This window comes from Dunckerocampus dactyliophorus, chromosome 2 (assembly GCF_027744805.1).
Source record: "Dunckerocampus dactyliophorus isolate RoL2022-P2 chromosome 2, RoL_Ddac_1.1, whole genome shotgun sequence".
Taxonomy (NCBI): domain Eukaryota; kingdom Metazoa; phylum Chordata; class Actinopteri; order Syngnathiformes; family Syngnathidae; genus Dunckerocampus; species Dunckerocampus dactyliophorus.
The window spans coordinates 9,677,352-9,688,512 of NC_072820.1; the positions used below are offsets into that span (position 1 = coordinate 9,677,352).

Below are 11,161 nucleotides of genomic sequence, written 5' to 3' on the forward strand. Positions count from 1 at the left end.
CATTTGATTCACTTCATGCAGAAGTTCGTATTAGGCCTTGGTTGCCATGGTAACTCTGAGAGCTCAGCACATCGATAGGAGTGGACTTAGAGTGTGAGTCACTGGTTGGGTGGAAGATAGAAGGGACAGTTAGGCTGGATTTTCTCTGTATTGATCATTGCTGGCCACTGGGAAGCAGAGCAGGTGGGGTTTTGTGTGTCCATGTGAATGTTAACTGTATTTTAAGCATAATGCATCCTCTCCAAGTCCTTTCAGCAACCTCATTTACTTGGTTATTATTGTGTGTGTGTGTGTGTGTGTGTGTGTGTGTGTACACGTGTGTGCATGTGCTATTTTCCTCCGTACATCCTCTCAATGTCTTCTTGGTAGTGTGTTTTGAGCTCCTTGCGTTTTAGTTTGAATGCATCGGTGACCAGGCCAGTCTCTGGTGTCCAAGGTTCCGCACTCAGGCGGACTTTCATGGGGATCTCAAATCGCTCCAGTTTTGCTGTGCGAAGGAGAGTTAAAGGAGGGAAGTTCAGCCAACTTGACATGTAAGAGTGAGTGTAAACACACGTGAAGAGGATAGTGAAAGCCTTACACGAGATAGCAGCCTCTGTGATGACGCGGAGGACTTCCTTCTCCATCAGGGGGTTGTTGCAGATCTCCTCCCATGTGCCTCGCACCTGCATCCGCTCTGCCAGTGCCATCAGCTGTTTCTGGTTGGGCACCACGAAGCTGATCACATACGACTGATCGCTACAAACAAAACAAAGAGAAGGTCACTAAAAAAAATCGCCACAGTAATGGTGGTCTTTCCTGGACAGACTTTACCTGTTGGCATAGGCACAGATGTTGTCTATGAGTGAGCAGTTCTTCAGAACGGCCTCAACTTTTCCTAGAGAGACATACTCGCCAGCCTGCAGTTTCACCAGGTCCTTTTTGCGGTCTAAGTAAGAAAAACATTGTTAATAGGAATAGGAGTAATAATCCATTAATTGATGGTCTAATTCAGGGGTGTCAGTTTTTCTACAGAGGGACGCATACTGAAAAATTAAATGGTGCAAGGGCCACTTTTACATTTATTAAACCAACCCATGTAGATATGCTGAGACGTTTTGTTTATATTTAAAGAAAAGCTTTGTGATTGGTGACAAAAAGTATAATTAATATTACCTTTTTTTTCTCGTAATTTTAAGACTTTATTTTCATATTTTGACTTTATCGTAATAAAACCTTTTTCTTAGTTTTTTCCCCCTCATACCACAACTTTTTTTTTCCCTTTTAATTGTTCTTCATTCAGTTTTTTCTCTTAACATAATGACTTTACTCTATTAATATTTCATCCTTATTCTTATAAAATTACTGCTTTTTCTCCATTTTTGCTGTATTTTTTTTTAAGTTTTCTTTTTTAATTGTATTTTGAGAACGTGCTGAGGGCCAATAAAAAAATAGCTGCGGGTCGTAAATGAATATCCCTGCCCTAATTGGTTAATCAATCATATCATGAAGCAATTGAGGCAAAATAAAGTGTACTACTTGATTGCAACCAGCAGAGACGCTGTTCAGTCTCAACAAGTGTGCTGTCTAAAGAAGCTATGGGAAGTTGAGCTGCATCCACAAAGACCACTACGGCACAACTCATCCAGGCATTATTGTGCTCAATACAACACTGGCCTGGAAACAGGAGTTTAGAACTTTCATAAGAGATTCTTCCATCCACAACATTTTCTCACCGATAATCTTCAGGCATCCGTCAGAGTGGAACTCCCCAATGTCCCCAGTGCAGAACCACCGTTGGCCTTTCACGTCCACAAAAAAGTCCTCGCAGTTCTTGGCTTCGTTTTTATAGTAACCCATTGTCACGTTGGGCCCGCCGATCAAGATTTCACCACGTGGGTTGGGCTTGTCTGTGCTGTAGTAGCCGCCTAGAGTTGCACAGGGCTGCATTGTCAAACCTGTGATGCTTTGACTCGCTCTAAAGACACTTTTCTTGACTCACCCTCTTCCCAATCTTTGAGCGTGATCTCTGAGCAAACCAGAGGCGCGCCGACCCGTCCAGTGCTGTAGTCCCAAACTGTAAACATCAGCGTTAAAGAGCTATAAATGAGATCACTCACTGCCAAACGGTGTTTTTGCCATTACCCTCGCTGATGGTGCCTGCACCACAGGTTTCTGTCAGACCGTAGCCTTGCCCCACAGGGCAGCACAGACAGATGTTCATGAAGCGTTGCGTGGCGGCTGACAGTGGAGCCCCTCCAGAGAGAAGCACACGTGTGTTGCCACCCAGTAGCGCACGGACCCGCTTGAACACCAGGCTAAAAAGAGAAAAGAGAGATAAAGACGGTAAAGAAAACAGGAGCAGCTTTGTGGGATGTCACGGATAAAATACATCAATTGCACTTAACGACTTTGTATGTTCAGTGGGTGCAGCTAAGCTTTATATTGGGAAATTGTGTGTATAAACAATTAATTACACAGATAATCAAATTTATTCTACCTTTACATTAAACTAATTTATAAGCTGCACCCACTAAATTTAGAGGAAAAAAACAGATTTGTACACATATAAGCCACAGCAGACTATAAGCTGCACATGTCCACGACCAGGCAGATCTTTGTCTATTTGACAGGAGCCAATCATGAGCTATGAAGAAACTCGCGACGAGCTTGTCAACCCATTAGAAATTACAGAAAGTCATTAGATATAACAGTCCGACTCATGGTGTCATCTTACAAAGAATGCTAAACTCGTCACACGGCAACTTAACACTCAAAAGGTATACCTAAGAAATCTACAAACCAGTCCCAATATGTGTTTAAAATGAAAAAAAAAAACATTTTAACATTTTCCCATCATAGATTTAGTCTTAGCATTTCTGAGGACAAGCGGCATAGAAAATGGCGCTGCAATGCTGCCTCTGTTCACCAGAGGGAGCCAGAGGAGCCGAGAGCCTAGAGGGAGGCTGATTTCATTGCAGAAGCCCGGCAGGCACAAGTGAATGCTTTGCTTGGACGCAATGCATTATGGGAAAACGTTAAAATATTTTTTCCCCCATTTTAACCTCGTATTGGTACTTGTTTGTATATTTCTTAGGTGTACCTTTTGAGTGTTAAATTGCTGTGTGATGAGTTTAGCGTTTTTTTGTAAGATGAGTTAGACTGTTTATTGAGTAACATATTGAGTAATGACCTCCTGTGATTTCCAATGGGTTGACAAGCTTGTTGTAAGTGCACTGATAGCCCATGATCGGCTCCTGCCAAAGAAAGAGCTACCGTTTCCTCACTGACTCGCAAGTAGCACAGTATTTAAAGCGATTAGTAGTAGTTCTGAAGTAAAGGAGATGTCACGAGATTAGAACTTAGCTTTAGCCTGTATAAGCCGCAGGGTTCAAAGTTTAAGAAAAAAGTAGTGGCTTACACACTGCATATTACGGTACTACTCTAGTTTTGCTTTTGCTACAGCTTCTTCTTGTGTTTGACTGTTTCAAGAGTGCGTCACCTGTCAGAAAGAGGTGTGCTGTAGCCCTTCGAGATCTGCTCCATCTTGTAGTTGTACGCCAGCACAAAGAGCGTCTTCTGGAATTTGCTCATGCCCTCCACCTTCGTCATCACGTTCTTATAAATACGGTCCATTATTTCCTGTAGATGAGAAAAAAGGCTTTTAATTTAACACTTTTCAGTTACGGGATGTATGGCTTAAGTATGATGACAAATGTGGTTTGTGCAGCGTTTAAGGACTCACTGGTACAGCAGCCATGAGCGTAGGTCGCAACACACTGGTGTCCCCTTTACTGCCCTTTTTTATTTTGGTGGACTGAAACAAGGATACAAGACAGCTAATCAACTCTCTGTCATCAATGTTCCATGATTGTGAATGTACCGTCAAACAGCAAAATCTGCTAAACTGTTTGAAGGTGGTGACCATGCTATTAGCATGCATTTGTTCACTGACCTGGTCGGCGAGAGTCTGAGGGGAAGAATAGCCGATGCGACAGCCATGAGAGATGCACACAAGCTCTGCACTGAGCTCTAAAACGTGAGCCAAGGGCAGGTAGCCAATGTAGGTGTCTGTTTCACTGCCAACACATATACAACAGCTGTTTAGTTTCCACACTTTGCGCAGTATGACTTTTTTTTTTTTTGCAAAAGGTGGCCTCTATTCTAATGGACATCACGTTTCAATTAATTGCAGACTTGAAACTTGAAATTAGTGCCTCTTTTATGTTTACTTACTTTGAGTTGTACCCACTTGTGTTGCTGGCTATTTAGACAAAAGTGTGTTGGGCTATTTTCAGTGGGTAGCAATTCGACAGCGTTATTCAAAAAGAATGAACCAATTTCATGACGCATTGCTTCAGTTCTCAAACATCGTCATGGAATAAGTCAGTGACCATTTGAAAGAGGAGTTTTCTAAGTTCTGAATGGCTGCCACAGTGGCACTGTAGTCGCGTCGTCCCCCCTGCAACGTTGGTCAGAAGGGGGCCCAAGACCTTGATTTTTGTGCTTGGCCTGCGAGATCCCCCAGACCTCACCAATTGCTGATACAGTATCCATTAGCTTCACAACAGGTATGTGTTAATTCCACGTCAGGAGATATGTGATGTTACACATATTGGTATCGGAAATTTAGAGTCGGATAATATCAGCATACCGGAAATCAGCAAAAAAGCCATCACATATAGGGTCATCTCTAGTATCAATACTTTTTTCCATATAGTGTGTATTTCATTTCTTTTTGAGCATTTAATGGAATGACTCACAGTCATTATCGTTTGCCTTTTAGCGCAGAACATTAGACAGTAAAGTTTCAGCATAAACTGAGTAGAGAAAGGTCTCAGAGGAGCTTGGTCAGTTTAATATATGCATACTTGAGGTTGGGGATTCGCTCTGCCATCCCGGTGATGCCAGCAATGATGTTGCCATGGGAGATCATCACACCCTTGGGGATGCCCGTGGAGCCACTGGTGTACATGATGACGGCAATGTCTGAGGACTGTGGTTGTCTGCAGTCTGTTGCTACTGCGGATGGGATGGCAGATGAAGGTTAGACAAACTGACCACAGGAGTGTGTGTGTTTAAATGTGACAGGAAGCAATTTCTTCCACCTAAATAACTTTCATTTTCCCTTCATTAATTCAGGGGCAACATGTTTTTTGTGCTTCACATCACTCCAATTCCATATCAGATTTAAGCCGCCCCATCAATGTACTTCCAGTTCCCTGGCAAAATTAGAAACCTTTTGAATCCGGTTGCACAAACACTCACAGTTTTCAGGCTTGGATCCCATCTCTCTCACTGCGTCCATGCTGTGAACCGTGATGCCTCTGGGGATGTCCTGCCAACTCGCCAGTTTCTTGTCAACCACGATGACGTACTGCAGCCTCGGAACATCACACAGAATGGCCTGGTAAGAAGGGACAGGGGCAAAGTAAAAAATTAATACAAAAATAGGGATTGATTGCATTTAAACTGCTATTCATTATGGTACCATGAGACGGCCCTGCAGCAGATCTTTACTAGTGATGATGTGTGTGACCTCTGTCTCGTTCAGACCGTGGGCAATGGCCGTGGGTCCAAGAGTGGCGTACAGTGTGACGACTGTCAAATAAAGGGAAGAAAAGTGCGTAATTTAACATCCAGGGTTGAAATACAGTAATTCCTCATTTCTAATAGTTAATTGGTTCCCGACTCAACCGTGATAACTGAATTTCCTTGAAGTAGGATTCCTTATTTATAAATCGAATGAATGTGAATGAATGTTTGGTGGTGGTCAGAGAGGCTATAGGTGCAAATTGGCAGCCACATTTCTGTCACACAACCCCAGGGCACCTGGGGCTACATTACCACCACCAGTGTGTGACTGAGGAGTGACATGAATAATGGGTTCACTTAATTGTGAAGCGCTTGGTGCCTTGAAAAGTTCTATATAAAATCGAATCCATTATTATTATTATAATGCTTGAAAATGCTTAATTTGGGCAAAAAAAAAGTTTGCTTCAGTATATGTACTTTTTGACAAATAATAGGCTGCATTCAACCACAAAACTGCATGATTTATTAATATATTTTTTAAAAACTGAGAGTGAAGCCACGAAGTGATGAGGGACGACTGTACATGTCTTTCCTTGTGTCACTCACGTTGGAAATTGTACATAAAGCAGGCCTGAGCTGCCACGATCCACTCAGCTCTGGTCTCACAGAAGATGGCGATCTTGCACTTCGGCCTCTGACCGAGAGACGCGAGCCCGCTTCCGAATGTCCTTGCCGCCTGGTAGGTCTCCTCATAAGACAGCCAGTTATAGTTCCCGAGAATTACCTACACATACAACATGCAAATGTGCTTTAACTTGGTGTTGGGCTGTGTATCACAACTGGGTAGCCTGATGTCATCATAATATTTGTTTAGGGTGAATAAAGGTCAACAAGTCATTTAAAGATGAAGCATAGCAACGCTGATGGAATTACTGTGTGTGCATTTCTCTACATTAGTGTATTAAATCATTGCGGACATTCATCTTATGTGGAAGGCATGTGACATCGCACCTAGTGAAATGGTGCCACCCATAGGCTCTTACAGCCATTGCACCAACAGTACGCTGCACAAACCCACTTCTGTTTTAGCACTGATAAACCTATTAGTTAAAATGAACAGCATGAAAAAGATGGAAAACCTTGTCAAAGATTAATTACGGTGGAATCTCAAAAGACTTAAAAGCTAAAAGTCGTACAGTTTGGAAACCGACCAAAATGAATGACGTCTAGAAAATATGTATGGTAAAACCATGCCTCTAAAGTCGTGCATACCCATGGAGGACAAACCATTTATTGTGTAAGACTTCAGATCAGTGAGCATCTTAACTCCAAAAGTGTGATGACAACCATAGAACTGGAAATTATGCTTATTACATTAGCAGTAGGTGGCACAGACGTCTGTGTCCTGACTACAGTGACTAACATGAAGCCAATGGCTGTCCAGGCATACTCTTTAATGCCACCGATGCAATTAGTTAACGGTGAGTTTAGAACTTGGGGCCGCACGGTGGTCTAGTGGTTAGCACGTTGGCCAACACAGTAACAGCTTGGAGGGGTTCGCCCAGGGGTTCGATTCTCCCCTGGGCATTTCTGTGTGGAGTTTGCATGTTCTCCCCGTGTGTGCGTGGGTTTTCTCCGGGTACTTGTACTCCGGCTTCCTCCCACATTCCAAAAACATGCAGGTGAGGTTAATTGGCGACTCTAAATTGTCCATAGGTATGAATGTGAGTGTGAATGGTTGTTTGTCTATATGTGCCCTGCGATTGGCTGGCGACCAGTCCAGGGTGTACCCCGCCTGCCGCCCAAAGTCAGCTGGGATAAGCTCCAGCATGCCCCCGCGACCCTAATGAGGAAGAAGCGGTATAGAAAATGGATAGATGGATGGAGTTTAGAACTTATTTGTAAGCTTACTTTATGGCAGGTAACTTAATTTTATTCTTGTATGACACTGAACAACAAAAAGTACAATGCATGAAGTTCTCTTTCCAAGTAAGTATTGTTCTTGGCCAGACTTAATCCCACACTTGTATGACAGTTAAGAATGTTAAATGTACAGTTTACTCTGGTGACAGTTTGACTCTGGAACAGATTCATAGGAAAATTTGTTAACTGATGGTATATATGGTATATACTATGGTATATACAGTAGCTTTATGCTCACCTTCTTAAATACTTTCCCATTGGGTTGGAGCTCATCCTCCTCGCTCAGCACCTCCCTGGTGCCCAGACAGTCCCTCTGGGGAAACTTCTTAACAGCATACTCAAACATTTTATCCAGGGTATCCACCCCAGGATGCAGCCATGCCACCAGGTTCTTTTGGCTGTTGATGGCTCTGTACGGCCCGGCAGGGTGCCCACTAACTGAGCGTGCTTTGATGCGACGTGCCCGCTCCAGGTTGGTACCGGCCCCGGAAAAGAAATACCAGGGTATGAAGGTGATCACAGAGTAGACCCAGACCACTGAGCGGAAGACCTGTAGTAGCAGAGGGTTGATGTCCTCCTTTAATTTCATCTCGAGAGGAAAAAAGTCACTGCTGAAGCTGACTAGAATATTTCCGCAAAAATACGTCTTGCAGCTGCGGCTGAAGGTTGGAGGCTGTGGTTCCTTTCTGCAGCGAGTCAACCAGACCTGCAACACAGAAACATGTAGCTTAGAAAACACAGCCTGCCTCAGCAAAATTGAACAACAGCAAATAAGATCCTGCATACAATGGTAAGTGAATGCTCTGTAGCCATCTTGGCCTATTCTTAGCTCCTTTTCTCTGTCAGCAATTCTTATCTTGGCAGATCTGGTGCACAGTTGCACAGACTATATAGAGAAGAAGCTGAAGAATTTTAAAAACTAATATTTGAGATTTAATAAATGTTAGGCTTCAGTAAAGGTTAAAACCAACACAGTTTTTTGTTTAAATGCTCTTTAAACAATCGATATGGCGCTTGACAATTATGCTTTAACAAATAAAATGCTGAGTAAAACCACTTGCTATGTTGGACTTATTATTGCACCTAATAACACTTAACTGCAATACAAACTGGAAAAAAGGTAGCAACTCATCCCAAGGTTCAAATGTCACATGGGAGGTGTCGTAGTAGGCTAATGTAACAATGTTGAGAAGAATCTTACACTGCACAATGAAAAGGGTTGGGCAAACACAACACATCCAAACTACTGTAAATTGCGCTCTATAATTCTTATGTGTGGCAGCTGTTAACGCAAACAAGTGTATGTTTCTGAACAGAGATTTTCAGAAATTACATTTTCAAACCTGCTTAGTAACTTAAGTTATTTCAAGGGAAAATTAAGTATGTTTAGGTAGTAGTTTTTAGTTATTTAAGACGCTCCAGAAAATCTGTTTTTCAGGGAATAGGTCACAAATGTATTATTTTTCGAGGAGAGGCTCACTGTGCCACACTTTGAAAATCCAAATATCTGCATTCTATACAGAGATCTACTCAAGACAAAATAAATTGTTCTCCCGCTCTCTCCTAAAACTTAGAAAAGCTAGCCAATGCTCCACTATGCAACCGGAAATGGATTCGTGTTGATCATATATTGATTACTTTGGCGTTGAGAGCGACAGGTGACTCAGGACAAGAGCACGTCACACTACAAACAGATAAGCCATTCGCACACATTTGAGATGTTTGATGATATCGAAGCATGTGTTAGGCTACATGAACGTTTTCATGAATTATTTGCTGTTACGATGACAACAAACGCAGCCTTAAGCTACATAAAGTTGAAAAGCCGCAGGTCTCCAAGCGAGCAGTTAGCACACAGCTTTGCATACACCGCTAGCCAAAGGGGAAGCTAATGTTTGTCGATTTACAATCACATTCACGCTAACTGCTGTTGCGATACAAATTTTTTAACTGCTCATAATTAAACTACCTTTTTATGCGACTGTGGCTTGTATTTTGGCACAGCCATCAGCATAAATACGGTATGCCGCGCGCGTTAGCATCCCGGTTGCTAATGATCAGCTCCACATCTGCAAAGCTTTCAATACATTCTCACCTCAGCCGCTACGCCTGCGCTTCTTGCCGGATCGTATCAGGTATTGTTACCCTTCAAAGCAAAGCGCTGACATTATTATGACAACGTCTAAAAGACCTGTGTGTTTGTGTTCAAGTTAATATTTCGACTATTTTACAAAACGAGTATAAAGTTGGGTAAAATGGTTCATTTTAGTGTCACCCGGGTAGCGTTTACCAGCCCGGAAGTGAATGAGTGACGTCGGAGCATTGCGCGGCTGGTGATTGGAGGAGTGGAGGTGGCGCGTGCTTGGGGGTTCGGGAGACGTCAGTTGGGTTACTATCGGTCAACTCTGATTCGAAATAAAAACACAAATTGATAGCCGCTGATTAACATCATCAGTGTATTTACTCGCACATGAAAATCAGTTATGACATATTTTGTATGGAATGTATACAATTATAAAAGTAGTTAAATGAAGCCATTTTGGGCTAATCAAGTCTTTTTGTGAACACAACATGAGGCCAATGTTTTACTTTATCACTCCATGCTAACTGATAAAAGCTAACAAACGCCATCACTTATAGGTACTGTCTACCTTAGGTACTGCATGGGGGCAAGCTAACTTTCCAGGGTGCTTCAAGCATTATAAACCCACCCTCTTCTTGCTCCAACATTGCAAGCCACGTCCTATGTAGCACACATGCATGTGCATTAGACATGTTTTTGGTCAACTAATAATATCCATCCATTCATTTTCTATGCCGCTTATCCTCAATAAGGTCGCCGGTGTATGCTGGAGGCTAATAATAGCGATTTGGCAAAGTTTATCTCCTGATGTTAGCTACCAATGAATGTATAGCCTATCCTAACTACACTATGACACCGTCCATGTACTACAGACATGTATGTGTTTCAAAATAATATAGTAAAAACCCTTACAAAATATGTATGTGTTGTGAAAAATGTATAGGTCATACAATAGTCTGCAAAAATTGAGCAGGATGTACAATTAAGTTCAGTTCAGTTGTTACTGTCATAGTACATTAAACATCATATGGAATACTAGCATGAAAAGCTACTGCAATAAATACATAGTATACAGTATAGGTATATGCATCATGGCAGCGTCTAGAAGTAGGCATCATGACAGGCTGCACAGTCTCACTCCTGGCGTTCACAATGGCCAAGGAAGTCTTGGTGGGAGGTGAGCGAGCTAAGAACGGAACCCACCTTTACCTATCTGAGCATTCATGGATGAATGCTGGGCCTGGATGAAAATCAAGCCAAATAAGTCACAAAGCATCTCAATAGTCAAGGGAGAGCTTAGGAATGTGAGGTTCTGCATTGGGGACGACCCAATACCGATTGTGTCAGAGCAGCTTGTCAAAAGCCTGTGCAGATGGTACAATGCAAGCCTCAGGGACAAAGGCCAGGTGCAGGTACTAAGGCAGGACATCACCAACAGTCTAGACGCCATCGACAAGACACTGCTGCCAGGGAAGGTCAAACTCTGGTGCCTACAACTTGGACTTCTCCCTTGGTTTATGTGGCCACTCACAAACTACGAGGTCCCAATTACAACTGTGGAGAAGATGGAGCGAACCATAACTTTGTATGTGAAGAAGTGGCTCGGGGTCCCACACTGTCTGACTGTCATCAGCATCTACG

The 11,161-nt window shown here is 42.7% G+C and overlaps 1 protein-coding gene across 1 annotated transcript; it reads right to left on the reverse strand.

The window, feature by feature from the left end:
* Positions 1-208: 208 nt before the first annotated feature.
* Positions 209-9,744, reverse strand: acsl3b (acyl-CoA synthetase long chain family member 3b). Its single transcript, XM_054761059.1, has 15 exons — positions 9,533-9,744; positions 7,676-8,143; positions 6,121-6,298; positions 5,471-5,580; positions 5,248-5,386; positions 4,851-5,001; positions 3,935-4,058; positions 3,725-3,796; positions 3,482-3,621; positions 2,125-2,297; positions 1,982-2,056; positions 1,716-1,907; positions 814-928; positions 581-738; positions 209-487 (listed from the first exon to the last, which is right to left on the reverse strand). The coding sequence occupies exons 2-15, from the start codon at positions 8,024-8,026 to the stop codon at positions 330-332; spliced, it is 2,136 nt and encodes a 711-aa protein (XP_054617034.1). The 5' UTR covers positions 8,027-8,143; positions 9,533-9,744; the 3' UTR covers positions 209-329.
* Positions 9,745-11,161: the final 1,417 nt, after the last annotated feature.

Coding starts and splice junctions, on each gene's coding strand:
- acsl3b (XM_054761059.1), bottom strand. CDS start 8,026: ATGAAATTAAAGGAGGACATCAACCCTCTGCTACTACAGGTCTTCCGC. Junction 2,298..3,481: donor AGCACACCTCTTTCTGACAG/GTGACGCACTCT, acceptor TTCTCTTTTTAG/CCTGGTGTTCAAGCGGGTCC. Junction 488..580: donor CACAGAGGCTGCTATCTCGT/GTAAGGCTTTCA, acceptor TCCTTCGCACAG/CAAAACTGGAGCGATTTGAG.